Source organism: Ovis canadensis, chromosome 22 (assembly GCF_042477335.2).
Source record: "Ovis canadensis isolate MfBH-ARS-UI-01 breed Bighorn chromosome 22, ARS-UI_OviCan_v2, whole genome shotgun sequence".
NCBI lineage: Eukaryota > Metazoa > Chordata > Mammalia > Artiodactyla > Bovidae > Ovis > Ovis canadensis.
In genome coordinates, this window is record NC_091266.1 from 38,246,257 (window position 1) to 38,272,693 (window position 26,437).

The 26,437-nt window shown below is 48.5% G+C and overlaps 1 protein-coding gene and 1 pseudogene across 13 annotated transcripts; one reads left to right on the forward strand and one right to left on the reverse strand.

Moving 5' to 3' along the window:
- Positions 1 to 1,311: 1,311 nt before the first annotated feature.
- PPRC1 (PPARG related coactivator 1) lies at positions 1,312 to 26,107 on the forward strand. 13 transcript variants are annotated; one of them, XM_069567336.1, is made up of 15 exons: positions 1,312 to 1,916; positions 2,321 to 2,426; positions 15,848 to 16,036; positions 16,527 to 16,673; positions 16,787 to 16,888; positions 17,002 to 19,909; positions 20,197 to 20,250; positions 21,047 to 21,104; positions 21,876 to 21,946; positions 22,914 to 23,637; positions 24,612 to 24,761; positions 24,870 to 24,936; positions 25,060 to 25,181; positions 25,423 to 25,574; positions 25,852 to 26,107. In XM_069567336.1, the coding sequence occupies exons 2-15, from the start codon at positions 2,388 to 2,390 to the stop codon at positions 25,953 to 25,955; spliced, it is 4,887 nt and encodes a 1,628-aa protein (XP_069423437.1). In that variant the 5' UTR covers positions 1,312 to 1,916; positions 2,321 to 2,387; the 3' UTR covers positions 25,956 to 26,107. The 13 variants fall into 13 exon arrangements, with proteins under 13 accessions (XP_069423437.1, XP_069423444.1, XP_069423432.1 ...); XM_069567331.1 differs by lacking the exons at positions 1,312 to 1,916; positions 2,321 to 2,426 and adding an exon at positions 12,205 to 12,395; XM_069567332.1 differs by lacking the exons at positions 1,312 to 1,916; positions 2,321 to 2,426 and adding an exon at positions 12,205 to 12,395 and having other exon boundaries at positions 21,879 to 21,946.
- On the reverse strand, positions 11,100 to 11,216 carry LOC138428013 (small nucleolar RNA SNORD22; annotated as a pseudogene).
- Positions 26,108 to 26,437: the final 330 nt, after the last annotated feature.

Consider the following 26,437-nt stretch of genomic DNA (forward strand, 5'->3'; position numbering starts at 1 on the left):
GACTGGAGCTAAAGGGTTAATTAGGTGAGGTCCTGGCCCCCTCCCTCGCCTAATTGCGTGGGATCTGTTTTGCTGGTAAGAGAGGGGCAGCGGAATGACCGCCAGGTTGGACTGGGGAAGGGGAGTCCGCAGGCCGTCCTCTACCCTTGCAGACTCTGACTCATCAGTCAAGATGCTCTCCTCCCTTCCCCCCTTTCTCCATCCAGTCTCAGCTTCCCTCCCGCCCCAACTTCTCCTGGAAGCTGCTTTCCTTTTGAGGGCATCGGAGACTGGGGAGGACAGGAAGGAGACCCCTCCATTGTCCCCTGCCCGCAGGAGCTGGGGCCTCTGTTGGAGGGGGTGGGATGATGTGGATGGTCACCGTGAGGAACACTCCTTCCCCAGGGAGGAGTCTCCCAACCTTCAGGCACTCCTCAAGGATTCCCCAACACAGCCTGGAGTGGGGGGGGGGGGGGGCCTCCATCTCCACCCCTTCCCAAAAGCTCAGCCTTAGCCGCTTCATAAACAGGAAATACCTATTAGCTGGGAGGAGGGAGGGGAGGGGAGCCGTCTGGAAGAGAGAGTTGGCCCCCTCCCTTCTGGGAGGGGGTCCCCAGCTGCTAGCTTCTTTTTCCTTAAGCTTCATAGTGAGTTCCAGCAGTAGATGCTGGGGACCTGGGCGGTGTCCCCTTCCTAGGCTTCTGGCTCGGACTGGGCGGTGGGTCCTCCTTCCTTTTGTTACTTAGGTGGGGATTGATAGTGAAGGTTCCCGCACCCCTGCCCAGAGTCCGCACAGCTGGTTTGACTGGCTGGGGGAGGGTTACAGATGTGGAGGCTTAAGTGTTTATGAGACCCCTTAGCTTTTGCTGAGGGAGCAGGAAGTGAAGCTAAGGGCAGATGCAGAGTCTTAGGGATGAAAAGAGAACCAGCCAGGAGATGGGTATCCCCTGCCCTGTGCTTAGGAGAGGGTGGGGGAAGGGAGCTGTTAGTGCAGCCTCTCACTAACTCCAGCATTCCATCCACATTGGATTCCCCCACCCCTAGCTTTCCCTATCTCCACCCTCTGGAGGGCAAAGAGTGTGTGGGGGTGGGGGGACAGGGCGGGGTTGCAGATAGAAGCCTGCAAAGGGATGTGAATGAAGCTGTCCACACTTACACAGTTATTCCCTTGGCAGCATCCCTTGCCTGTGTCCACCTCCTCCCCACATTCCCCAGGGCAGAGGTCAGCACTATAGGGAGTAAAGGGAACCTAAAGCAATATAACCTTAGCCTGGAATTTTGGATACCTCACTTGGAATTCCAGCTTTACCCCTCACTAGAAAATTACTTGGTTTCCCTGGCTTGGTGAGAATCAAATGAGACAGTGTATGCCCAGTCGTCTAGCCCAATACCAGTCATGTAGTCAGTACTCGATATACATTAGCTCCTTTCTGCTTTCTTTGAGGTTATCTGTTATTTGAAAAGTTTCAGAAGTGGGCTGGATTGTGTTGACCCCTTTCACTCCCTGTGTGTTAGTCACTCAGTCGTGTCCAACTCTTTGCAACCCAATGGACTGTAGCATACAGGTTCCTCTGTCCATGGGATTTTCCAGGCAAGAATACTGGAGTGGGTAGCCATTCCCTTCTCCAGGAATCTTTCTGACCGAGGGATTGAACCTAGGTCTCCCGCTTTGCAGATTCTTTATCCTCTGAGCCACCAGGGATGGATGCACACAATCCTGTAACCACTCACCCCTAAGGCCACTCATTCCAAACAACTAGCTTGGCCAGATTCCATGGTTATCACCAATCACCTGAGTGGACAAAGGGGCTTATAACCCGCCCTATAGGGGACTTTGCCTCCTCTGAACCTAAAGTTCCCTTCTAGACTACACAGGTGGAAGGCAGAAGGCAGAGAAGAAGAAAAACAGCATTTGTTGAGCTTACACTATGTGCCAGGTACTGTGCTAGGTGTTTCACACCTGAAATCTCATTTACCTTTCATGATGACCTTTGGAAGAAAGTGGTGTTCCATTAAACAAGCAAGAAAACAGATTCAGAAAGGTTAATAAATTCAAACTTTCTGTAAAACATTCTCCCTCTTCTTTGCCTACTAACTAGTTAATGTCTCCTTTGAACCTCAGTTATACTTTCACCTCTTCTGGGAAGATACCACTCTCAACTCCCATTCCAGCTGATCTATTGATCCTGTTCCTTTTAAGAAAATATCTCAATACTGTTGAATGGATGATTAAGTAGTTTCATCTCCTTGAGGAACCATGCTGAGGGAGGTTAAGTAACTTGCCTCAGGTCATACACCTAACAAGTACTTGACCCAGTGCTCTTTTCTGCTTTGCTTCTAGTTTGGACAAGACCTGGGGAAGAAGAGGGAAACATCACTGGAGCATCTCTGGAAATTGTGTTGCACAGATGAGAGGAGAACCCACAGATGCCTGGCAGATAGCCCTGGTAGGAAGGCAGTGAGTCTATATGGAAGGTCCTTAATGACAAGGTCCTTGAGGGTGGCAGGCTTAGCTGATTTGGATGGATGGATTTGAGCACCCAGTATTTTCTTTTTTTGAGGTGAAATCACATGACATAAATTAACCATTTTAAAGTGAATTATTCAGGGACTTCCCTGGTAGTCCCGTGGTTAGACTCTGTGCTTCCACTGCAGGGGGCACAAGTTCCATCTTTGGTCCAGGAACTGAGATTCCACATGTGGCATGGCAAATAATAATAATAATAATAAATAATTCAGTGGCATGCCAGTATTTTTATTTTTTCATCTTTATATTACAAAATTCTATTTATTTATTGGTTGTGCTGGGCATTTGTTGCTGTGAGGGCTTTTCTTTAGATGTAGCGAGTGGGGCTACTCTCTAGTTGAGGTACACGGTCTTATTGTGGTAACTTCTCTTGTTGCAGAGCAGGAGCTCTAGGACACAAAATGGATAGTTGCGACTTCCGGGCTCTAGAGCATAGGCTCACTAGTTGTGGCACATGGCTTAGTTGTTCTGGGACATGTGGGATCCTCCTGGATCAAGGATCAAACCCTTGTTTCCTGCATTGGCAGGGGAATTCTTTACCATTGTGCCACCAGGGAAGCCCACCAGTATTTTTTAATACCAGTCATTAGTGCAAGATGGACTCTGGACATGGGGATGAAGCAAAGTGGGAGGTGCTCAGAAGAGGTGAGGTGGTAAAAAATGAAGGGATGAGTCCCACAGACAGGCAAACAGCAGAAGCAGTGGGCTAGACTGGCCTTAGAACAGGTGAGTTCCTGGCTTCTTGCAGTTCCTAGAACCTGTCCCATCCAACTCCTTTTCCTGACCTTATCTTAGCCTTGTCTGTTTTTGCCCACATTTCTTTTACCCCTGAAACTCCCTCAAATACTCATTCGCATTGCTCTTTTTTGGGGTTGTGCTGGGTCATCGTTGCTGGGTGGGCTTTTTTCTAATTGCTGTGAGCCGGGTCTACTCTCTAGTTGCAATATGTGGACTTCTCACTGGGTTGACTTCTCTTGTTGTAGAGCATGGGCCTTAGGGTGCCCAGGCTTCAGTAGTTGTGGTTCCCAGGCTGTAGAGCATAGGCTTGATAGCGCATGGGCTTAGTTGCTCTGCAGCATGTGGAATCTTCCCAGATCAGGGATTGAACCCATGTGTCTCCTGCATTGACAGGCAGATTCTTTACCACTGAGACACCAGGGAAGCCCCAACATTCCTCTTTCTTTCAAGGGTGAATCTGCTTTTTCCATCAAGATGGTAATGATATATCTTATTGATGTCTCTGTCCCCAGCACCTAACAAGGTGCCTATAGCCTGATATGTGTCATATAATATTTATCAAATGATTATAAGAATTCTGATAGGATTTGTCTTTCCCAGCTCCAACACTTGATTCCTTCCCTTCTTGTCCATTTACCATCACCGTGACCATTTACCACTACCATCTCTTTCTCTGCTAAAGCAGTTACTTAAAGTATATGAAACTCTTAGGAAATCTGTTAAATATGTAGAAGGCCCCATCCTCCTTAGCAGGAAACCTTACCTCTGGAGGAAAGGGATCTATGAATCTGAATTTTAAAGAGGTGCCTCAGGTGGTTCTTAGGCATGCCAATATTTGGGAATACTTCCTTCAGAAAGGGTCCCTACCCCTTCAGAGGATTCTCACCAAAAGGGTTGAAACCTATTCATTCATCTCTCCTTCCATAAGCAACTGCTTAGTACAGTGGAGGATAGGCTGTTAGGAACAGAGGAACCAAAGAAAACATGATGTACAACTACTCACTGTGCCCCTGGGCATATTGTTTAACCCTCTCTTAGCCTCAACTTCTTCCTCAGCAGAATGGGGACAATAATATCCCTACTTTAACAGAATTCTCCTAGGGATATTGCAAGGAGACAGCAAGCTGAGGACTGTAAACCATTCCTCACAGGTGGGTTGTTTGGGTCTAAAAATAAAGCACTAAAAGGGATATTGCCTGAAAGTTTGCATCTCCCTGGAAGAGTAACTATAAACCAGGCATATTAATTATCTACTACTATGCAACAAGATACCCTGAACTTTAGCATCTTAGAATAACGAAATTTGTTGTCTACAACTTCAGTATTCTTGGGCTTCCCTTGCGGCTTAGCTGATAAAGAATCCACCTGCAATGTGGGAGACCTGGATTCAATCCCTGGGTTGGGAGGATCCTCTGGAGAAGGAAATGGCTACCCACTCTCTAGTATTCTTGCCTGGAGAATTCCATGGACAGAGGAGCCTGGTAGGCTACAGTCCATGGGTTTGCAAAGAGTTGGACATGACTGACACTTCTACTGGAAGTAATATATCATCACTTCTTCCTTATATTATTGGTCACACAGACCAATTCTGGTACAGTTATGGGAGAGAACTACATAAAAGTATGAATAAGGATTTCACCCTCTGGTTCAGTGGCTAAGACTCGGTGCTCCCAGTGCAGAAGGCCTGGGTTCAATCCCCAGTCAGGGATCTAGATCCCTCATGCAGCAATTAAAAAAAAAAAATCCAAAAAAAATTGACATGCCACAAGATCCAGTGCAGCCAAATAAATTTAAAAAAAAGAAAGTGTGAATGACAGGAGACAAGATTATTGGAAATCATCCTGGGGGTTTTCAATGAGACTAGGTCTGGTGCTCAGTGTTATAGGTCAGGAGGTTCAATTTAGGAAGTAAATCAGAATTCATCAGGTTCAGGAGACTGACTCACACAAATTAAATACACATGAAGCAAAAAATAAATTAAAAAATAAATACACATGAAGCATTATCTTGGTATTACTCTGTCTGTTTTCTAGAACTCCTTAGTTAAACTAGTTTTCATTTTAAACACAAAAAAATGTGTTCTCACTTGAGAGCCCATGCACTGACTTTTCTTCTTATCACGGAATGCTCTTTGAATGGCTAGGTCTTTCTTGTGGTTCATGTCTTACTTCAAATATGTTCTCTTCCTTACCTGATCATACCATGTTAAAAAAGAAAATGCCCCCTCTTATCTTCCACACTCTCCATCCCATTTATTTAATTCTCTCTCTCTCTTTTTGGCTGCATGCTTGACCTACAGGATCTTAGTTCACAATCGGGGATGGAACCTGTCCCCCTGCATGGGGAGCATGGAGTCTAAATCACTGGACCACCAGGGAAGTCCCATCCCATTTATTTTCTGACAGAACTTATGGCGCTCTGAGACTATTTTGACTCTTCATTTACTTGGAGATTGTCTCCCCACTAGAATGTGAACTTTGTTAGGGAGGCTGCTTTTTGTGTGTGTTGGTCTGTTTTGTCATTCCTGTATCTCCAGTGCCTAAAACAGTGCCTGGCACATAGTAGGCATTCAATAAAACCGGAATGCTGACTTGTTAATTCACATCGAGCAATAGATGTTATGTGAACGCAGCATTTTGTCTCACTTGATCAACACACTTTATCCCCATAGAAAATGATACAGGAAGTCAATTATTATACTCAGATGAGTCTTTATTGAACATGGAGTCAGGCAACGATGGAATTGGGCACCCAGTGTTTGGTGGCCAGTGTCTCTGAGGTCTTCCTTCCTGGCCCTTAGGCCAGGAGACTAGTAGCCTGCCAAGGAGACTAGTAGCCACAACACCCCTGTCTAGGTGGTACTGGAGAGATACATTCTTCTCTCTTTTAGTATATTCCATGTATACACCCTATGTAGGTAAATATTGTTTTATCAGATGCTAAATAAAGCAAAAAGGGCACAACTTTCTGCTTTTTAAAAAAACATTAATCTTCGCAAAGCCTAATCATCATAATATTGACCATAATTAGTTCCCAAATCACCAGCATTTACAGAGCATCTATTAGAGGATGTTTCTTCCAAAGAGGAAGAATTATGCACCCTGTATTGGTTCTTACTAATTTCTTATTGGCAAATTATTTCCAAGTTTATTGGAAATAAACTTTATTGTTGCCAGAACAGATTCACTTCACCCAAAAGAGTAATAAGAAACTAACTGAAAGGAAGTTGTATGAGTCTTTCCAGGCTTCCATAACAGGACACCACAGACTAAGTGGCTTAAAGAATAGAAATTTATTTTCTCACAGCTCTAGAAGTTGGAAGTTCAAGATCAGTCAGCTGGCAAGGCTGGTTTCTAGTGAGACCTCTTTCCCTGGCTTTCAGATGTCTCTTTCTCTTCTGACACTAGACCTAGTGGATTAGACCCCCCACCTTTGTGACATCATTTACCCTTAATTACCTTCTTAAAGGCTCTGTCTCCAAATATATTGGTTGTGAAGCCCTTCAACATAAATTTTGCCCATGGTGGTGGAGGGAACAATGCATATAATTCAGGCCATAATGAGAGATCCTCTCCTCTCATGAGTTTTTTTGTGGGAATGTATGTAATTTTTTAGTTTTAAAATATTTTGGCTGAACCATGTGGCATGTGGGATCTGTTTCCCAATCAACCAGGGATAGAACCAATGTCCCCAGCAGTGGAAGCATGGAGTCCCAACCACTGGACTGCCAGAGAACTACCTGGGAATGTGTATTAATACAACCTTCCTAAAGGGCAATTTGACAATGTCCAAACAATACCCAGTTGTAGATGTGACTGGTGATAGAAGCAAGGTCCGATGCTGTAAAGAGCAATATTGCATAGGAATGTGGAATGTTAGGTCCATGAATCAGGGCAAATTGGAAGTGGTCAAACAGGAGATGGCAAGAGTAAATGTCAACATTCTAGGAATCAATGAACTAAAATGGACTGGAATGGGTGAATTTAACTCAGATGACCATTATATCTACTACTGTGGGCAGGAATCCCTTAGAAGAAATGGAGTAGCCGTCATGGTCAACAAAAGGGTCTGAAATGTAGTACTTGGATGCAATCTCAAAAACGACAGAATGATCTCTGTTTGTTTCCAAGGCAAACCATTCAATGTCACGGTAATCCAAGCCTATGCCCCAACCAGTAATGCTGAAGAAGCTGAAGTTGAACGATTCTATGAAGACCTACAAGACCTTTTAGAACTAACACCCAAAAAAGATGTCCTTTTCATTATAGGGGACTGGAAGGCAAAAGTAGGAAGTCAAGAAACACCTGGAGTAACAGGCAAATTTGGCCTTGGAGTACAGAATGAAGCAGGGCAAAGACTAATAGAGTTTTGCCAAGAGAACGCACTGGTCGTAGCAAACACCCTCTTCCAACAACACAAGAGAAGACTCTACACATGGACATCACCAGATGGTCAACACCGAAATCAGATAGATTATATTCTTTGCAGCCAAAGATGGAGAAGCTCTAATACAGTCAGCAAAAATAAGACCGGGAGCTGACTGTGGCTCAAATAATGAACTCCTTATTGCCAAATTCAGACTTAAATCGAAGAAAGTAGGGAAAACCACTAGACCATTCAGGTATGACCTAAATCAAATCCCTTATTGATTATACAGTGGAAGTGAGAAATAGATTTAAGGGCCTAGATCTGATAGACAGAGTGCCTGATGAACTATGGATGGAGGTTCGTGATATTGTACAGGAGACAGGGATCAAGACCATCCCCAAGAAAAAGAAATGCAAAAAAGCAAAATGGCTGTCTGAGGAGGCCTTACAAATATCTGTGAAAAGAAAAGAAGTGAAAAGCAAAGGAGAAAAGGAAAGATATAAGCATCTGAATGCAGAGTTGCAAAGAATAGCAAGAAGAGATAAGAAAGCCTTCCTCAGCGATCAGTGCAAATAGAGGAAAACAACAGAATGGGAAAGACTAGAGATCTCTTCAAGAAAATTTGAGATACCAAGAGAATATTTCATGCAAAGATGGGCTCGATAAAGGATCGAAATGGTTTGGACCTAACAGAAGCAGAAGATATTAAGAAGGGGTGGCAAGAATACACAGAAGAACTGTGCAAAAAAGATCTCCATGATCCAGATAATCATGATGGTGTGATCACTCACCTAGAGTCAGATTCCTGGAATGTGAAGTCAAGTGGGCCTTAGCAAGCATCACTACGAACAAAGCTAGTGGAGGTGATGGAATTCCAGTTGAGCTATTTCAAATCGTGAAAGATGATGCTGTCAAAGTGCTGCACTCAATATGCCAGCAAATTTGGAAAACTCAGCAGTGGCCACAGGACTGGAAAAGGTCAGTTTTCATTCCAAACCCAAAGAAAGGCAATGCCAAAGAATGCTCAAACTACCACACAGTTGCACTCATCTCACACGCTAGTAAAGTAATGCTCAAAATTCTCCAAGCCAGGCTTCAGCAATACATGAACCGTGAACTTCTAGATGTTCAAGCTGGTTTTAGAAAAGGCAGAGGAACCAGAGATCCAACTGCCAACATCCGCTGGATCATAGAAAAAGCAAGAGAGTTCCAGAAAAACATCTATTTCTGCTTTATTGACTATGCCAAAGCCTTTGACTGTGTGGATCACAATAAACTGTGGAAAATTCTGAGAGAGATGGGAATACCAGAACACCTGACCTGCCTCTTGAGAATTCTATATGCAGGTCAGGAAGCAACAGTTAGAACTGGACATGGAACAACACACTGGTTCCAAATAGGAAAAGGAGTACGTCAAGGCTGTATAGTGTCACCCTGCTTATTTAACTTCTATGCAGAGTACATCATGAGAAACGCTGGGCTGGAAGAAGCACAAGCTGGAATCAAGATTGCCGGGAGAAATATCAATAACCTCAGATATGCAGATGACACCACCCTTATGGTAGAAAGTGAAGAGGAGCTAAAAAGCCTCTTGGTGAAAGTGAAAGAGGAGAGTGAAAAAGTTGGCTTAAAGCTCAACATTCAGAAAACAAAGATCATGGCATCTGGTCCCATCACTTCATGGGAAATAGATGGGGAAACAGTGGAAACAGTGTCAGACTTTATTTTTGGGGGCTCCAAAATCACAGCACATGGTGACTGTAGCCATGAAATTAAAAGACACTTACTCCTTGGAAGGAAAGTTATGACCAACCTAGATTGCATATTCAAAAGTAGAGACATGACTTTGCCAACAAAGGTCTGTCTAGTCAAGGCTATGGTTTTTCCAGTGGTCATGTATGGATGTGAGAGTTGGACTGTGAAGAAAGCTGAGTGCCAAAGAATTAATGATTTTGAACTGTGGTGTTGGAGAAGACTCTTGAGAGTCCCTTGGACTGCCAGGAGATCCAACCAGTCCATCCTAAAGGAGATCAGTCCTGGGTGTTCATTGGAAGGACTGATGCTGAAGCTGAAACTCCAATACTATGGCCACCTCATGTGAAGAGTTGACTCATTGGAAAAGGCCCTGATGCTGGGAGGGTTTGGGGGGAGGGAGGAGAAGGGGATGACAGAGGATGAGATGGCTGGATGGCATCATCGACTCGACGGACGTGAGTTTGGGTGGACTCCGGGAATTGGTAATGGATGGGAGGCCTGGCGTGCTGCGATTCATGGGGTGCAAAGAGTTGGACATGACTGAGCGACTGAACTGTAGTGAACTGACATTTCAAATGTATATACATATATATGGGGCTTCCTTGGTGGCTCAGATGGTAAAGAATCTGCCTGCAATGCAGGAGACCTGGATTCCATCCCTGGGTCAGGAAGATCCCCTGTAGAAGGGAATGGCTACCCACTCCAGTTTTCTTGCCTGAAGAAGTCCATGGACAGAGGAGCCTAGCAGGCTATAGTCTACGGGATCACAAAGAGTCAGACACCACTGAGCAACTAACACTTTTACACACATATATAGCCTTTAACTTAGCAAACTTCTTTCAAGGAAACTATTTCACATAAAGAGTGTGCAAAAATAAAAAAGGTGGGGGGAGAATTCCCCAGCAGTTCAGTGGTTAGGACTTGCAGCTTTTACTGCTAGGCTGGGTTCCATCCCTGGTCAGGGAACTAAGATACCATGGCAAAAAAGAAGGAAAGATATATGTATACGAATATTCACTGTAACTTAATTTGTAATAGTGAAAAACTAGGAATCACAAATAAAATTTAAATAATGGTAGTTCTATTAAATTATATATTCATTTGCAGGCAGATTCTTTGCCAGCTGAGCCACAAAGGAAGCCCATATATTCATTTAAATAATGATACATTCATTTAATGGAACTGGTACTCAGATCTCAGTAAATATTGGTTAATGAATTGATTAAAAATTGGAAAAAATATACAACCGATTTTTGAAAACAATTTATTCCTCCATTTCCCATGTTTAGAAGTCCTTATGATCCCACAGTTCGTTCTGGAACAAACTATGGACTAATATATTATCCCTAACACTTCTTTTTAGGGAAAACCCTTAGGGGAGTTTCCTGGTGGTCAGGTGGTTCCAGTGATTAGGACTCTTAAGTTCTCACTGTGGGAGGGCTCAGGTTCAGTCCCTGGTTGGAGAACTAAAATCCCCCAAGCCACTCAGCTTGGCCAAAACCAAACCAAACTAGAACAACCCCCTTTTATTTAGAAAGGCTAAAATGATTATATGCTAATTAGAACAGCTAGGTTGTATAAAAAATAACTTGAAAATTCCTTTTTGGTGTTCTCCAAGAGTTAGATTTCATTATACAGGCTTTGTTTTTTCTTCAGGTCCGGAAAAAAAATATACAACTAATTTTTAACAAATAATTTATTCCTCCCTTTCCCACGTTTAGAAGTCCTTATGATCCCTCAGTTCCTTCTGGAACAAACTTTTCTCTTCTCCAGCTAGCCCCAGTGGGTTCACCTTTACAAACTCTGGGACTAGGACAGAATGTAATGCTTGAATGTTTCTTCACTACGAGCTATACATTTTTATATTCACAGAAAATGTGGCTGAATATATCCCAATGGTGACAAGGTTAAAATCTGGGGATTGGAATTTGTAGGCCAAGTATCTTACTTAAACAGTTTTGTACTCTGAAATGAATTTTAAACTTCTGTAATACAAAACTTAAAAAAGAAAATTAGGAAAACAATATGAAGGAGATTCTAAATGCCAAATGAGTAAATAATAGAGATAATTATGGACTGTAGAAATTCAGGGAGTGCTCGAGTTTGGCTGGGATGACCAAAAAGGCTTTCCAGGATAAAACAGAGCATCAAAGATGTTTTGAGGCTCAAGTTTTCCACAGAGAAAAACAAAAGCAGGAGAATGCTTGTTGTCTTTGGAGGACAACAAGATAATCTGCAATAGCAGGCATTAAACTTGGCAATGAGGCGCCAGCGTGGGTCTCTGAGTATCTCAGAGCCGACGATAATGTGGTGTTCTAAGATTAAATTTGTGCCTGGCGCGCTGCAGTCCATGGGGTCGCAAAGAGTCGGACAAGAGTGGGCAACTGAACAAAATTAAACTTAAATTACCCTGCCGCAGTGTAGCAGGTGAGATTTAGCTCTTGGAGTGCAGGTGCCCATGAGGGGGTGCTATTTCAAAACACAGGCCCACTTGGACTAAGGCAAAAGGAACGAGCAGCAGGTAAAACGTCAAAGAGGGCGCTTCGACAGTTGGGCAGATTAAAAAAATAAAAAGATGAGCAAAAGGTAAATATCTCTTTCGCGCTCCGAAACTAGGTCCTCAAGCGCAACACAAAATCATGCATTACCGAATGCCTGTACCACGTGCCCCTCAGGCTCTGCTGAATGCGACTACTACTCCCAGGCTCCCTCGCGAGGCCAGTGCCGTCTTCCCGGGTGCAAATCGATATCACCACTCAGTCTTCTGGGATTCGTAGTCTTGCATGGTCTCTCGGGAGTTGTAGTTCCCTTCCGACAATCGGCTGGGCGAGGCGGCGCCGGCGATTAGAGCTGCGCTGGGTGTTCAGGGGCCAAGATGGCGGCGCGCCGGGGACGGAGAGACGGAATCGCGCCGCCTGCGAGTGGGGGCCCTGGCCCCGACCCTGGCGGTGGAGTGCGCAGCACCGGTTGGGGGAGTCGGAGCCAAGCACCATATGGCACCGTGGGCGCTGTGAGTGGCGGGGAGCAGGTGAGAGACTAGCGGGCGGCCCGCGGCTGGCTGCAAAGCGGCGTGTGCCGGGCGGTGACACGTGGACGCCACAGGAAAGGGAAGAAGCGTTCGGGAGTCGATGCCGGGTGGCTGCGCGAGACAGGTTGGACCGAGCGGGTCTGGGTCGTTTGCTGGGGGATATGCTGGCAGAAGCAGGGTCCTTATGGCCATTGCTCCGGAACGCTGGAGGGGCAGAGCCGGGTGTCGGAAACCTGGCGCATATGTGGGGGGGTGATCAGGCATTCAGACTTAAGTAATAGCGTAAGACCTTCCTCTAAGGATGCTGAGTGGGGGGTGCTTCTAGCCCCGCGCCGCAGTGCCTTTTCGGAGCCACGTGGGGTGGGGGGAGTGATTTTCCCGGGAGAACTTGTCTGCTTCCCCTCCCCCTCTAGGCGGCCCCGGCACCCACGTGGGTTGGGCCGGGGGCGGGGGGGCCGCGGGTCCACGTGGGGGCGGGGAGGGAATGTCCACGTGGCTCCCGCTCCAGGCTACCCGGCACCTGGTTTCGGCGCTGGAGCCGCACTGCCGGGAACTGGGTGTGTCTCAGCCGGTCCCGCCATCTCCGATCGGCGGCGGGGGGCCCCTGACTTGGAAGGAAGGTTGGGGCTGCTGGAATCAACTTTGCTCAGAACCTTGAAGGAGTTTTTTCCTTCTGCTTTGGCCCGCTTCGCCTCTCTACGACGGATGGTGAAGGACTTTCCAGATGTGCGTGTAGTCCTGCTGATGGCGGAGTGTGTTGGGAAGGGTAGAGAGCTGAGGTTGAAGGGCTGTGGAGTGAGCTAGTGGCGGCTTCTGTCCGACCGGCTTGGGGTGGCTTATGAGTCACAGGCGCTGGCGTTTTGTTTGCTTGTAGTCCTGCCTCCTAATTCAAGGGGTATGGGAGGTATCAACATTTACATGGGGCAGGCTTAGGTAAGGAAAGGGAATCCTCTCTTCCTCGCTTTTCCTCCACATCTCTGGAGAAGGCAGCTAAGGCCTGTTCCTGTGAATTGATATATAAATTGAGATGGTTTGTGTTTAAGCTTTTCTGGAATTTTTTCTGGGGATGACAAAAGTTGGAGGCGATTTGAGAACTCTTCAACACTAGTTGAACGTTTATTGAGTGGGGGGAAATTCTGTCATAATCTTTTTTTCTTGGTCTTCAGTTATTCTTACTTTAAAGTGTTATCGTCGTACTCCTCAACAGGTCTTCTTAAAAGCTCCCACCCAGAGTGGAGGTGGGCAAGACTTAGTTTGGACTGTTATCTCTCTTAAGCAATTAAGCTGAGTCCTTGAAATCCTTTTTTTTTTTTTTCGGTTTCTAGGTGGGAGTTGGGCTGCAGGCTGTCGGGTAATATCAGTTCTAGCAGAGCAATTCAGGCCTTGGAGGGGGAAGATGGCTTCTGGGGCTCTAACTTGGAAGCTGCCCACCTCCTCTTTTCTTATTTTCTCAGAGGCCACATGCTGTGGGGCTGGTGCTGCCCACCCCAACCCTTTGGGGGAGAGGCAGGAAGGATCCATGATCCAACTATAATCCAGGTTAGGTTGTTTAGAATTGGAGGTCTCACGGAGAGATTGTTCACCACAGATACACACAAAGATGAGTATGTGGAAGCTAGTCCAGTTAGCCAGGTACTGAGATTCCATTATGTTCAAACATGGGATATTGTGGTAAATCACACATGGCCCCTGTCCTCCAGAATCCTATGTCTTTATCATGTTAGACAATAAATGATGATGAGTGAGACAAAAGGAAAGTGCAGCATATTATATAATCAGCAGTAGTAATTTACCTTGCAGGGTCTGGAAAGAGACATTTTAAAGTGAGGCTATGGGGGAAGGGGAAGGAGGAGCTTTCCTCAGAGGGAATAGTGGGTGAAGGCCTTCAGCGGGGAGAGAACATGGCTTATTGGAGAAACCTGTATGGCTGGTGTGGCCAGAGAGAGTGGTTAGAGAAGACATCCGGGAGGAGTCTGGTGGGGGATACCAGGACCACTGTAATCCATTTAAGGACTTAAAGCTAATGTTGAGAACAGGAAAATACCCTTGGAGGGGACTAGGGAGGGTCTCCAGAGGTGATCAAATGTGTATTTTCAAGTTCGTAGCTGATTTTGAACCCTGCAGGGACAGGCTGACTGGGAAAACCAGTTGGGGGGGTTATTAAAGTTAGAGATGCTGGTGGCTAACACTCTTAGCCTTAGCTTAGCCCCTCCATGATCCTTGGTACTCTGGGAGCTGTGCTGTTTGGGGGTTGGGGGGAGGGATGGGTGAGGTCAGATGAAGAGGGGGTTCTCTGACTGGGTTTCCAGTACCTGTCAGATGGAAGTGGTGATGAGTGGTTCATAAAGCTGGGGCATCATCTTGGGATTCCAGCCTAATGGCTGGGTCAGGTAGGTGGCAAGGCAAGTTGAGGTGCAGCCTTTTTGTGCACCTAGAAGTGTTTGCTGAGGCAGGTGCTATTCAGGTGCTATTTATAATTATAGGATTGTGAAGGCCTGGGAGGAGTGAGTGCCTAAAACCTGCCACCTTTCTCTTCATCTTTAGGAGACCTGGCCTCTTAAAATGTCCCCAGGTATCCTCTCCTCTCATTGGGCATTGTAACTCCTTGGCTTGATTGGGAAGATGCATCCCACCTGTTGCTTTTTTTTTTTCTTTTGGAAGAGGTGCAGAGTTTCCCTTTGCTGTGAGAGGAGAGGGGAGACTGGCTTGTCCATGTTTGTTCCTCTTCTCCGGCCTTTGTATTATCTATAGTTCTTCTAGGGAAGATACCTCTACCTCTGGCCTCCCCAGCCCTTCCAGGCACTTCTAGCCCTGCCCACACCCACACTCTGTGACAGGCCTGGGCGGGCGGCTCCCTGCCTGACAAGGCTGAAGATGTTGTTCCTTCTCAGGGAAGAGATGGGGTGGGGCTTGCCCGTCCACAGAATCAAGTTTTCTCTTCTTTTGCTCTGACTGGGCAGAGAAGAGACTTTTCCCTTGCAACTACCTTTGAGAGGTTGGGTGGCACACTATAATGCCTTCAGCACAGAAATTGGAAATAAATGTGTCTATCACTCATGGTGGTTGAGACTGGGATTTGAGCTAAGCAGAGAACAGAGGCGTAAGTGGGATTTGAGGGAGGTAAGCTGGTTGTCACTGGAATCGCCAGCTCCCTGACCTCCTGCCCTTCGGTGTGTTCCTCAGAATGTCTGTCTTCATCATTGCTGGCAGATGACTCTTCTGAACAATCTTGGTCTTTTTGATCTTTTTACTCCCCAATTTATCAATTTCGAGGGCTCCGAGTATGTCTAGATGGAGTCTAAACTATTTTTTGCCCAGCAAGTCTAGAGGCGTGGCTGTAGTGGGGCTCCTGCTGAGTCCAAGGCCACTGGCGGAGGGCTGGGCACCTGGTTTACAGAGTGTGTCAATAGCTGCCCAGGGGGCCTTTCTAACCTTATCCTTTTTTGTCCCAGGCGCTGCTGCACGAGGAGGGCGATGATTCTGGCTTTGTCAGTCTGTCTCGGCTGGGCCCCTGTTTGAGGGACAAGGACCTGGAGATGGAGGAGTTGATATTGCAGGATGGGGCGCTGCTGGGGACCATGCACAGCTATATGGATGCCTCCCTCATCTCCCTCATTGAAGATTTTGGTAGCCTTGGAGAGGTGAGCTGGGGCTGTGACTTCCAGAACCTTGGTTCCCAGGTACTCAACCTGAGTCTTTGAAGTGTTTTTTTATTTCTAGGTGAGACTTGGGCTGTGTCCCATGTAAAAGTATATCCTGGCAGACCTGATATAGTCCACAGCCTTTCTCCCTGCCTGGGCCCCTGACTTACATGTCCAGAGGGTTCTAATCTTTGTCTTGAATCCAGTTCCAGCTTAGTCAAGGGCTGTCTGCTGAGCATCCCACATCTTAACTGAGAGTGGAGAGGGTATGAAACAAACTCAAGACTCAATTTTGACAGGTCTCTGTTGATACTAGAGAGGTGGTGGATGGTAGTAAATGAGATTGGAACCCATGCCCCCTGGTACTCGTGTCTCTTTCTGGCAAATTGAGCTGAATTGAGTCCAGGAGAGGGATTCTCTTGGCATCTAGTCCTTCTCAGTGGCTTGGTTAGGATGGTGGTGGTACCTTCCTATTGTCTTTCCTGAACAGAGCAGATTATCTCTGGAGGACCAGAATGAAGTGTCACTGCTCACAGCTCTGACGGAGATCTTGGACAATGCAGATTCTGAGAACCTATCTCCATTTGACAGCATTCCTGACTCGGAGCTGCTCGTGTCACCTCGGGAGGGCTCCTCTGTAAGTGTGGGACAGAGGTGTGTGGATGGTGCAAAGATTAGAACCACATCCGTGGGCCTACTCATAAAAGTTCTGAAACACAGACTCATCTCAGGTCTTCTTCTCCCTTTTAGCTGCACAGGTTGCTCAGCCTCTCTCGGACACCCCCAGAACGTGACCTCATCACTGCAACTGACCCACTGGGGCCCAGCACAGGCAGTAGTAGAGTAAGTGGGGTAAGCCTGCCCTAGGGAGCCTCATAGACTCCCGGGGGGAGGAATATGTGGAGACAGGCCTGGAAAAATATATTCCTGGAGAAAATGCCTATGTCTTGTTTTCTATCCTGTAGGTTGAGATGGCGCTCGCAGATCCCCCTTGGGACTTCTCTCCACCTTCCTTCTTGGAGACCTCCTCCCCTAAGCTTCCTAGTTGGAGACCCCCAAGGTCAAGAACCCGCTGGGGCCAGTCCCCTCCTCCCCAGCAGCGTAGTGATGGGGAGGAAGAGGAGGAGCTGGCTGGCTTCAGCAGTGAGATGCTTGCTGGGGAGCTTAACAACTCTGTGAGCAGCATCCCAGACTTCCCCATGCACCTAGCCTGTCCTGAGGAGGAAGAGAAAACAGCAGCAGCAGCAGCAGAGATGGCAGTACAGGCAGCTGGAGACGAGAGCATCTCCTCCTTAAGTGAGCTGGTGCGGGCCATGCACCCGTACTGCCTGCCCAACCTCACCCACCTGACAGCGCTCGAGGATGAGCTTCAGGAGCAGCCAGATGACTTGACACTGCCTGAGGATTGTGTGGTGCTGGAGATTGTGGGTCAGGCGGCCACAGCTGGCAATGACCTGGAGATCCCAGTTGTGGTGCGACAGATCCCTGCTGGCCCCCAGCCTGTGCTCCTGGATGACACACTAGAGGTCAGTCCGGCCTTGCAGCTGCTCATGCCACCACTAGAGGTGGAGACAGAGGTTGCTGTTCCCAAGGAAACCCTCTGCCCTAAGGATGAGGGCTTGTCACTGGACTCAAAGGAAAAGTTGGAGTCAGCCTCCATGTTGGAGCCCAGGGAGGTCATGGAGCCGGTGGCGCCCAAGGGGCCTCAGAACCCACCAGCCAACACAATGCTAAGTTCCCAGAGGGCTCGAAAGGGCAGGAGGAAGAAGAGCAAGGAGCAGCCAGCTGCCTGTGCAGAGGGCTACACCAGGAGGCTGAGGTCGGCCTCTCGTGGGCAGTCTACAGCTGTTCCAGAGGTGACCTCTCAAGGAGGCAGCCTGCCTCAGGAGGACCTTCAAAGAGAGATTGGGCCTCCCCATGGTAGAGGGAAGCCCCGAGCTTGGGCTCGGGCCTGGGCAGCTGCCTTGGAGAAGCCCAGCTCTGTGAACTTGGAGAGCAGTACTGAGCAAGCTAGTCCTGCTAAAGAAGATCCTGTAGACCTCTGCCCCAGCCTGGTTGACCCTATCCAAGCCAACCCTGTTTCAACGCATCTCTCACTGGTCGACTCTGCTCAAGCTGACCCCATGCCACTTGACTCTGTTGAAGCTGATTCCACTGTAGTTGACCCTGGTCCCACTGCGACTGACACTGAACCTGTTGACCCTGTGCTAACTAACCTTGCTTCAGCGAACTCAGAGCTGGTTGACCCTCTCTCAGCTGATGCAGTCCTGGCTGACTCAGCAGCAGCTGACCCTGCAGTGGTTGTTCCCATCTCAGACGACTTGTCTCCAGTTGACCCTGTCCTGGTCAAGTCAGTACAGGTTGACTCTGTTCCCAATGACCTGTCTCCAGTTGACCCTGTACTGGTTAAGTCTAGGCCAACTGATCCCAGACGTGGTGCAGTATCATCAGCCCAGAGGAATCCAGGTGGCCAGCTCCTCCTGGAATCAGAGTCCTCAGAACCCCCAAAGGACAACAGTCTTGAAGTCAGGGAGGTTGTAGGTCCTCTGAAGGGAGAAACTGGTACCAGTGCCACAACCCAGGAAGTCAGGCCTCGGCCTCTTAGCCTATCTGAGTACCGGCGACGAAGGCAGCAGCGCCAGCCAGGGGCCGAAGAGAGGACCCTTCAGCCTCCTGCTGGGAAGTGGCCCAGCCTCCCAGAAACTCCCACAGGGCTGGCAGACATCCCTTGTCTTGTCATCCCTCCAGCCCCAGCCAAGAAGACAGCTCCGCAGAGAAGTCCTGAGGCTCCTCCTGAGGCTGGCTTTGGGTCTGTGGGCCCCAGCCCTGCCTCTCCTAGTCCTGAGCCACCTGTGAGCAAACCTATGGCCTCAGCTCCTACTGAGCAGGTGCCATCCCAAGAGAAACTGCTGCCAGTAAGACTGCCACCTCCTGCTGTGCAGCCCATGCCCCCCACAATGCCCACTGCTCTGCCTTTTCCAACTGGTGGGCTGGGCATGACTCCTGTGCTGCCCCTTCCCACAAATGGGCAAGCTGTGCCCAGTCTGCCTCCACCACCCTTGCAGCCTCCTAATGTTCCGATGTCTCTGGGGCCAGTGCCACCTGATCCCTATACTCACTATGCCTCTGTGGCACCCTGGCCTTGTTATCCTCCTGTGTCTCCTTCTGGCTATCCTTGCCTGCCCCCCCCTCCAACGGTGCCCCTAGTGTCTGGTACTCCAGGTGCCTATGCTGTGCCCCCCACTTGCAATGTGCCTTGGGTACCTCCTCCTGCCCCAGTCCCACCGTATAATTCCAACTGTACCTACGGGCCCTTGGGATGGGGCCCAGGGCTGCAACACCCTCCGTTCTGGCCTGCTGTCCCCCCACCTCCTTTGCCACTAACCTCAGTTGGAAGAGTTGTCCCCCCACCCAAGGTGGAGCCTGGTGGCATCCCAGCTGGCTCTCCTGAAAGTGTGCCAGCTGTGCCGATGGCTCCTCCCCTCAGTCTTGGGGCAGCTGGCCAGGGAGCTCCACAGACAGAGCCCATCCAGGTGGAGGTCAAGCTAGTGCCTGCATCTCCCCATCTGAAACACAAGGCGTCCTCCCCAGTGCACAGCCCTCGGATCAAGGCTCCACCGTGTGTGTCTGCTGAGAATGTGGCTATTGAGGAGCCTGCATCAGAGAGGCTAAAGCCTGAGCCACAGGAGACTAGGCCCAAGGAGAAACCACCCTCTCCTGTTGCCAAGGCTGTTCCCACACCGGCACCAAGGCAGGGTGCTACCACCAAACTGCCTGCTGTCCACCCAGCCCGTCTAAGGAAACTGTCCTTTCTACCTACCCCTCGTACCCAGGGTCCTGAGGCCGTGGTGCAGGCTTTCATCAGTGAGATTGGTGAGTGCCACACAGTTCAGTTGTGAAGAATGGCGTGAGAATTGTGTGAGAAGTGTCCTCTGTAAAACAGGATAAGCCTCCATGAGGCTGACCTTTGTTAGAATCCTTGAGAGAGAGAAGTCTGGTTGATTTGATTCTCTTTCTCAGGGAGTGTTACTCCCCTGGTTTACTTATCACAGTGTACAGGGGGGGCATAGGGAGAGAAGCAAGGTGTTTTGGAACTTTTGGGACCAGTGTGCTCAGTGGATAGAGGCAGGTTTCCAATCCTGTGTTGTGTGCTTCTGCAGGAATTGAGGCGTCGGACCTGTCCAGTCTGCTGGAGCAATTTGAGAAATCAGAAGGTGAGGAAACCCTTTCTGTTGATGTTTCTTTTGGGCCCAGCCCTGTAGTTGCTTAAACTGGGAGGAGGGAGAAGGGGAGTCTGCCACTAGAGTGGCCCCCTAATTGGAATGGGAAGACAATTCCACTGATGCAATCCAAGCCAGGGAGAGGGTACAGCATGACAAGAGCTATAAAGAGTGGATGGATGAGGAGATCCAAGTGAATTGGGGATATTTTTCTAGAGGGAAGTAGTTCTCCAGCTGAGCCTTGGAAGACAGGAATTCAGAGAGCCTGCATGTGGTGAATAAAGGCAGAGGTACAGGAAAGGTCACATATGGTGTATTTGAAAGGCAATGGCTAGTTCAGCTTCTCAGTACAAGTGTGGATCTAGGTGCTGTGGAGGATGCTATGTCGTGTTGTCAAGGAGCTTATGATCTAACTGGGGAGAGGAATCTGCAGAAATGACTCCTGAATTGACAATAGGTATCTATAGTACAAGGCAAAGTACAAGTGTAGATCAAGAGTAGCTTATAAGACTAGCAAGTTAATCAGGTGGATTATATAGAACCTGGAATGCTAGATTTAGGAGTTGGGACTCGGTCTCTGATTCGGTGGAGTGTGTGCTTGTTCTTAAGCAGAAGAGACAAAAATAGTTGTTGGGTACCCACTGGAGGAGAATGGATTTCTTTGGGGAGACCCCAATGGAGTATGTAGGCAAAATGGATTTTCCTCCTTTGTGTCTTAAAGCCAGCGGTTCTGTGCCTCCTCAGTATGGAACGTCTGGTTGGGCTTTTAACTAGTATGGTTTCTTTGCAGCCAAAAAGGAGTGCCCTCCCCCGGCTCCTGCTGACAGCCTGGCTGTAGGAAACTCAGGGTAAGTATGGGGATGTGAGTGAGTTACCCTACAGCTGTTGGTCAGCAGCCGGCCGGCGCTCCAGGACTGTCAACTGGATGCCTCTGTTAAGGGACATTTAGTCAGCTTTAAAGTCTTTACCTGTTCCCCACCCCTGGCTCAGCCCATCACTACTGAGCATTGTCTTGGGTGATACATAGGAGGATATATATGAACCATTCTCTGGCTGATTCCAGTCTGGGGTTTCAAATGGTGATGCCTTCTATGTTCTGGCGAGTTGTGTTTTGGGGGGGTTCTTTCCTTTATTTAACAGGCTTTAAGGTTGCTCAAAACACTGCTGATGGTGTAAGAAAAAAATGGGGGAGGATGTTCATGGCTAGGGCTCCCTGATTCCTTGGAGGACACAGGTATCCTGGACCTCCTTGGTCCCCATTCTTCCAGTACCAAGAGGCCTTTTTTTTCCTTCATGTTCATGATACCCCATCCTCTTCTGCCAAGCATATTTTCCTCCATATTGATTTTGGGTTGGTTTGAGCCGGGCACAAGAGGCTCCCGGCTTGGAGGAGGTGGGGGGTATCAAGGTCATAGTCAGCCTGCCTCCAGAAATTGGAGAGAGCTGAGATCCAACTTACATAAAGTTCAGTCACTAAAACCCTTTTTGTGCTGGAGGAGAATGATTGGGACAGTTTGTGCCCCCTATTCCTCTCTGCACGTCCCCCTTTCCTGTTGCTTCATGAGGAAAGCAGATGTTGAGGAGGCAATGAACCAGGCTTTCCCTTTTCCCCCCGCCAGCAGCGTTGACACTCCCCAGGAGAAGAGGCCCCTAGACCGGTTACAAGCCCCAGAACTGGCCAACGTGGCAGGTGGGTTCAGGGTGGGGAACTCTGCCTTTGATTAGTTTATGCAGCAAATGTTTGTAGAGCCCGCTCTGCAGCAAGTGTGTGTAGGTGTTGGGGATACGGAAGTCTGATCGTCGTCCTTGAGGTTCTCACAGTCCAGGGGGCAGATGTGTAAACAGATGAGCACGTCGAGTATCAGAGGTTGTGTGTCAAAGAAACCTGTTTGGTTTATAGTGGGGTCTGAAGAGGGACTATCAGAACAGGGTTATACAGAAGGTAATCCTCAAATCGGAGGCTTGAGAAAATCACTGACACCAGGGGCATTTGAGGTTGTTGGAACAGCTTGAGTGAACTGAAGAAACAGAGCTAGCCTGGTATCGGTATGTTTTGGGAAATGAGTGGTTCGTTTTGGCTGGAGTGTAGTGGCTGATCAGGGTGGTGGGCAGAGCTCGGAAGAGAGAAAGCTGGAGTGTTAAGTAGGAGGCCAGGTTATGGGAACTTGGCCCTGTTAAGCTGGTTGGACTTTATATTGTACGTTGAAGAAGCAATTGAAAAAGTCTTACCAGTTTGGTTTTAGAGTGCTTCCTCCAGCGGGAATGTAGAAGACAGGTGGACAGGTGTGATGCCCAAGGTAGAAGATTATTAGATGATTACATGAGTTCAGGGAAAATGCAGCCTGGAAGTCAGTCAGTGCCGGGGGCAGGGGGTGAGTCTAAGAATGAAGAGGTGGAACAGACAGGACCTGGCCACCAGCTGGGTTTGGGCAATGAGAGGTTCAGGAGGACTCTAGCCAGTTGGGTTTCTGTTGCTGGTCTCCAAGATGGGGAGCTCGTGGGAAGGAGCGGTTGTAACAGTGGGAGAAGTTGGGCTGCTGATCAGTGTTAGTACACTTTGTGAAATGAAGTGGGGTTCTCTGGAGCCTGTATACACAGTGCTTAGAAGTGTAGAATCGGATCTCATCCTGCTATCTCCATCCTCCCTCCCCTCACAGGGCTCACCCCTCCAGCTACCCCTCCCCATCAGTTATGGAAGCCCCTGGCTGCTGTCTCTCTGCTGGCCAAAGCCAAATCTCCTAAGTCCACCGCCCAGGAGCGAACCCTGAAGCCTGAAGGAGTTACAGAGGCCAAACATCCAGCTGCAGCCCGCCTCCACGAAGGGGTCCGTGGCCCTAGTCCAGTCCATGTGGGCTCTGGGGACCATGACTATTGTGTTCGGAGCAGGACCCCCCCAAAAAAGACGCCTGCCCTAGTCATTCCAGAGGTGGGCTCCCGATGGAACGTCAAACGCCATCAGGATATCACCATCAAGCCTGTCTTGTCCCTGGGCTCAGTCACCTCTGTGCCTCCAGGCACAGCTGCCTCCCAGAAGCCACTTGATCACAGGACTAGCAAAGAGCAGGCAGATCCCCAAACTCCTTGCATTGCCCCATCTGCCTTGCTGTCCCCTGAGGCCTCACCCTGCCGGAATGACATGAACACTAGGACTCTCCCTGATCCCTCAGCCAAGCAGCAGTCAGTGCGCTGTTATCGAAAAGCCTGCAGGTCAGCCAGCCCCCCAAGCCGGGGCTGGCAAGGCCGCCGTGGCCGCAGCAGCCGTTCTGTCAGCTCTGGGTCCACCCGGACCAGCGAAGCATCTTCCTCCTCATCCTCATCGTCGTCTTCCTCATCCCGATCCCGGTCCCGGTCCCTCTCCCCCCCACACAAGAGGTGGCGAAGGTGAGCTCTGATGGCCTGTTAGGTTCTCTCCACTTTCGAAGTTCTCTCCTCTGGCTTACTCTGAAAGCTTTTGCACATTGAGTTTGATGAACTTTCAGGCACAAAGGCTTTTCTATTTCTGTCTTTGGCTTTTGTCTTCTTCCCTTTCCCTGGATTTGAAGGAGGCAAGCTGTGAAAAGATAGCTTCTGTCCCCTGTTGGAGATTGGGATATCTCTGAGATCTCCTGCTTCCTAGAGACCTGCCTTGGGAGAGACCGTTAGGGTTTGGTCTTGACCATGTTGATTCCTTTGAACTGTATCAGTCCTTATTTCTTGTGTTTTCTGGTAGATGTGGGATGGTGGGCCTAGTGGGTTGTTAATGGCAAATAATCCTTCTTTTAATCATCTGTTGAGGAAAGAGTCTGGTGTCCTTTGGGTGTCACTATGGCCTCATCTACTTTGGGGGAATACCTTTTTCTCTATAATAGACCCCAATTTTTCCACTTCATCAGTGAAGAATTCTTGGTTTTTGGTGGTGAAGCTTATCTTCAGGTATGTCGTCTGTTACAGATCTAGCACAGTCACCTCCCCTTAATGCTATAATCATAGTACTCCTGTGAGACATGAGGGGAGCAGGATTCCAGAGACACGGGCCTGCCTGCCCTCCCACCTCTCCCTTACACCTGCCACCCCTCGGCTTGTTGTAGTACCTAGGGCCCAGCACTTTATCTCTGAGTATTATTTTTATTCTTTCTGACTTGTTAGATATTCTTCTATTTTTAATTGCATAATTGACAATAAATAAGATCAATGCCCAGATACTCTAGAACATGTAAAGTTCATGAGGTTCTCAGTTTGCTTTTCTTCTGCACCTCCTCTGCTTTTCTCTGCCTTTGGTCCTGAGCTTCCTGACAGGGAGGCAGGGCTGGGGCCAAGGTGAGGTAAATGGATGATATCTCCACTCCTCCATTTCTGTGTGATCTTTTGTTCTCTAGGTCCAGTTGCAGTTCTTCTGGACGTTCCCGAAGATGCTCTTCCTCTTCCTCCTCCTCATCTTCCTCCTCCTCTTCCTCATCCTCATCATCTAGTTCCCGAAGCCGATCCCGCTCTCCATCTCCTCGCCGGAGAAGTGACAGGAGGCGGCGGTGAGCATGTTTTCAGGGAGTTGGTGCATCTGGGGTGCAAGAACCTATGAGTTGAGACTTGAGCTGTCTAATGTCTAGGGGGCTGACAGCACCTTTTTCTCTTGGCAGGTACAGTTCTTATCGTTCACACGACCATTACCAAAGGCAGAGAGTACTGCAGAAGGAGCGTGCAATAGTGAGTAGAGGAACAGGTCCCAGGAGGAGAGGGCTTGTGCCTGAGCCATGACATGAGCTCACAGAGCCATCTGCAGCTATGGCTTCGGCTCATGGTGTGTCAATTTTCCTTGACCCAACATAGGAAGAGAGAAGAGTGGTCTTCATTGGGAAGATACCTGGCCGCATGACTCGGTCAGAGCTGAAACAGAGGTTCTCTGTTTTTGGGGAGATTGAGGAGTGCACCATCCACTTCCGTGTCCAAGGGTGAGGTTGGGCCCTGTGCTCAGGATGTCCTTCCTGTCCTATTATCTGTCTCAGTGCTTTGTCTTTCCTGAATGCTCCAGTGTGCTGGGCAGTGTAGGACACCTTCATCTCTACAATCAGAGGGTTGGCTATTTGGGGAATGAGAAGAAGCTCTCCAGTCCCTGTACCCTGGGGAGCTGTCTCTTCTCCACGGCATGTGCCCAAATAGCCATCTCAGCTTCTGTCTCACCCTCCCCTCCAGTGACAATTATGGCTTCGTCACTTACCGGTATGCCGAGGAGGCATTTGCAGCCATTGAGAGTGGCCACAAGCTGAGGCAGGCGGATGAACAGCCCTTTGATCTCTGCTTTGGGGGCCGCAGGCAGTTCTGCAAGAGAAGCTATTCTGATCTTGGTGAGTGGAGGGAGGCCCTGAGCCTTTGGTATACTCCATCTCCTCCCTGGAAGAATCCCCAGCCTTTTGAGAGGCAGACTTGTCTTCCTCTGACACATGAAGGGCTTAAAGGGTGGGATGAGAGGAGAAATGGGGGCTCTTCTGTCTTTTGACTTAAAATTCAGGAGATTTTAGCTCCATCCAGTATAGATATGAGAGGTAGCTGGCCATTTGAGACCCTGTGGTTGGGAGGTGTACTCAAAGAGACCTTGATGTTTGTCTCTCTCTACCTTTGTAGACTCCAACCGGGAAGACTTTGACCCTGCTCCTGTAAAGAGCAAATTTGATTCTCTTGACTTTGACACATTGTTGAAACAGGCCCAGAAGAACCTCAGGAGGTAACCCTGGGCCCTTCTCCCCCATCCCTTTTTCTTTGGAGGTGCCCAACCTCCTCCATTCCCCTCCCCCAGTCTAGGGGAGAGAGCTGCTAGCGAGGAGATGACTGTTTTCTAAAGAAATGGAAAAAAAGTGAAATAAAAATGTAATACATCAGATTTTAAGTGGTATTTGTTTTTTATAATAGGCTTTGAAACACATTAACTTGCATTCCTGTGTAAGATGGATGGGGTTGAGGCAGACTAATAAACATGAACTAGAGAGAACTGCCAAGTGCTGTTGTGCTTTTTTCTATGGTGCTGGTGCCACAGAAGTCATGTTTCCTCTCTGAACCCAACAGGGACATTCTTACTTCCATTTGATTCCTAGGACCCCTCTTCAGTTAGGTGCAGAATCCTATTGGACTTGAAACTGCTCTTCAAGAGTCTTGTAGGTGAAATCAGTCATCTAGGGCAGTGCTTCTCAGACTTTGAAAGGGTAGCTAAATT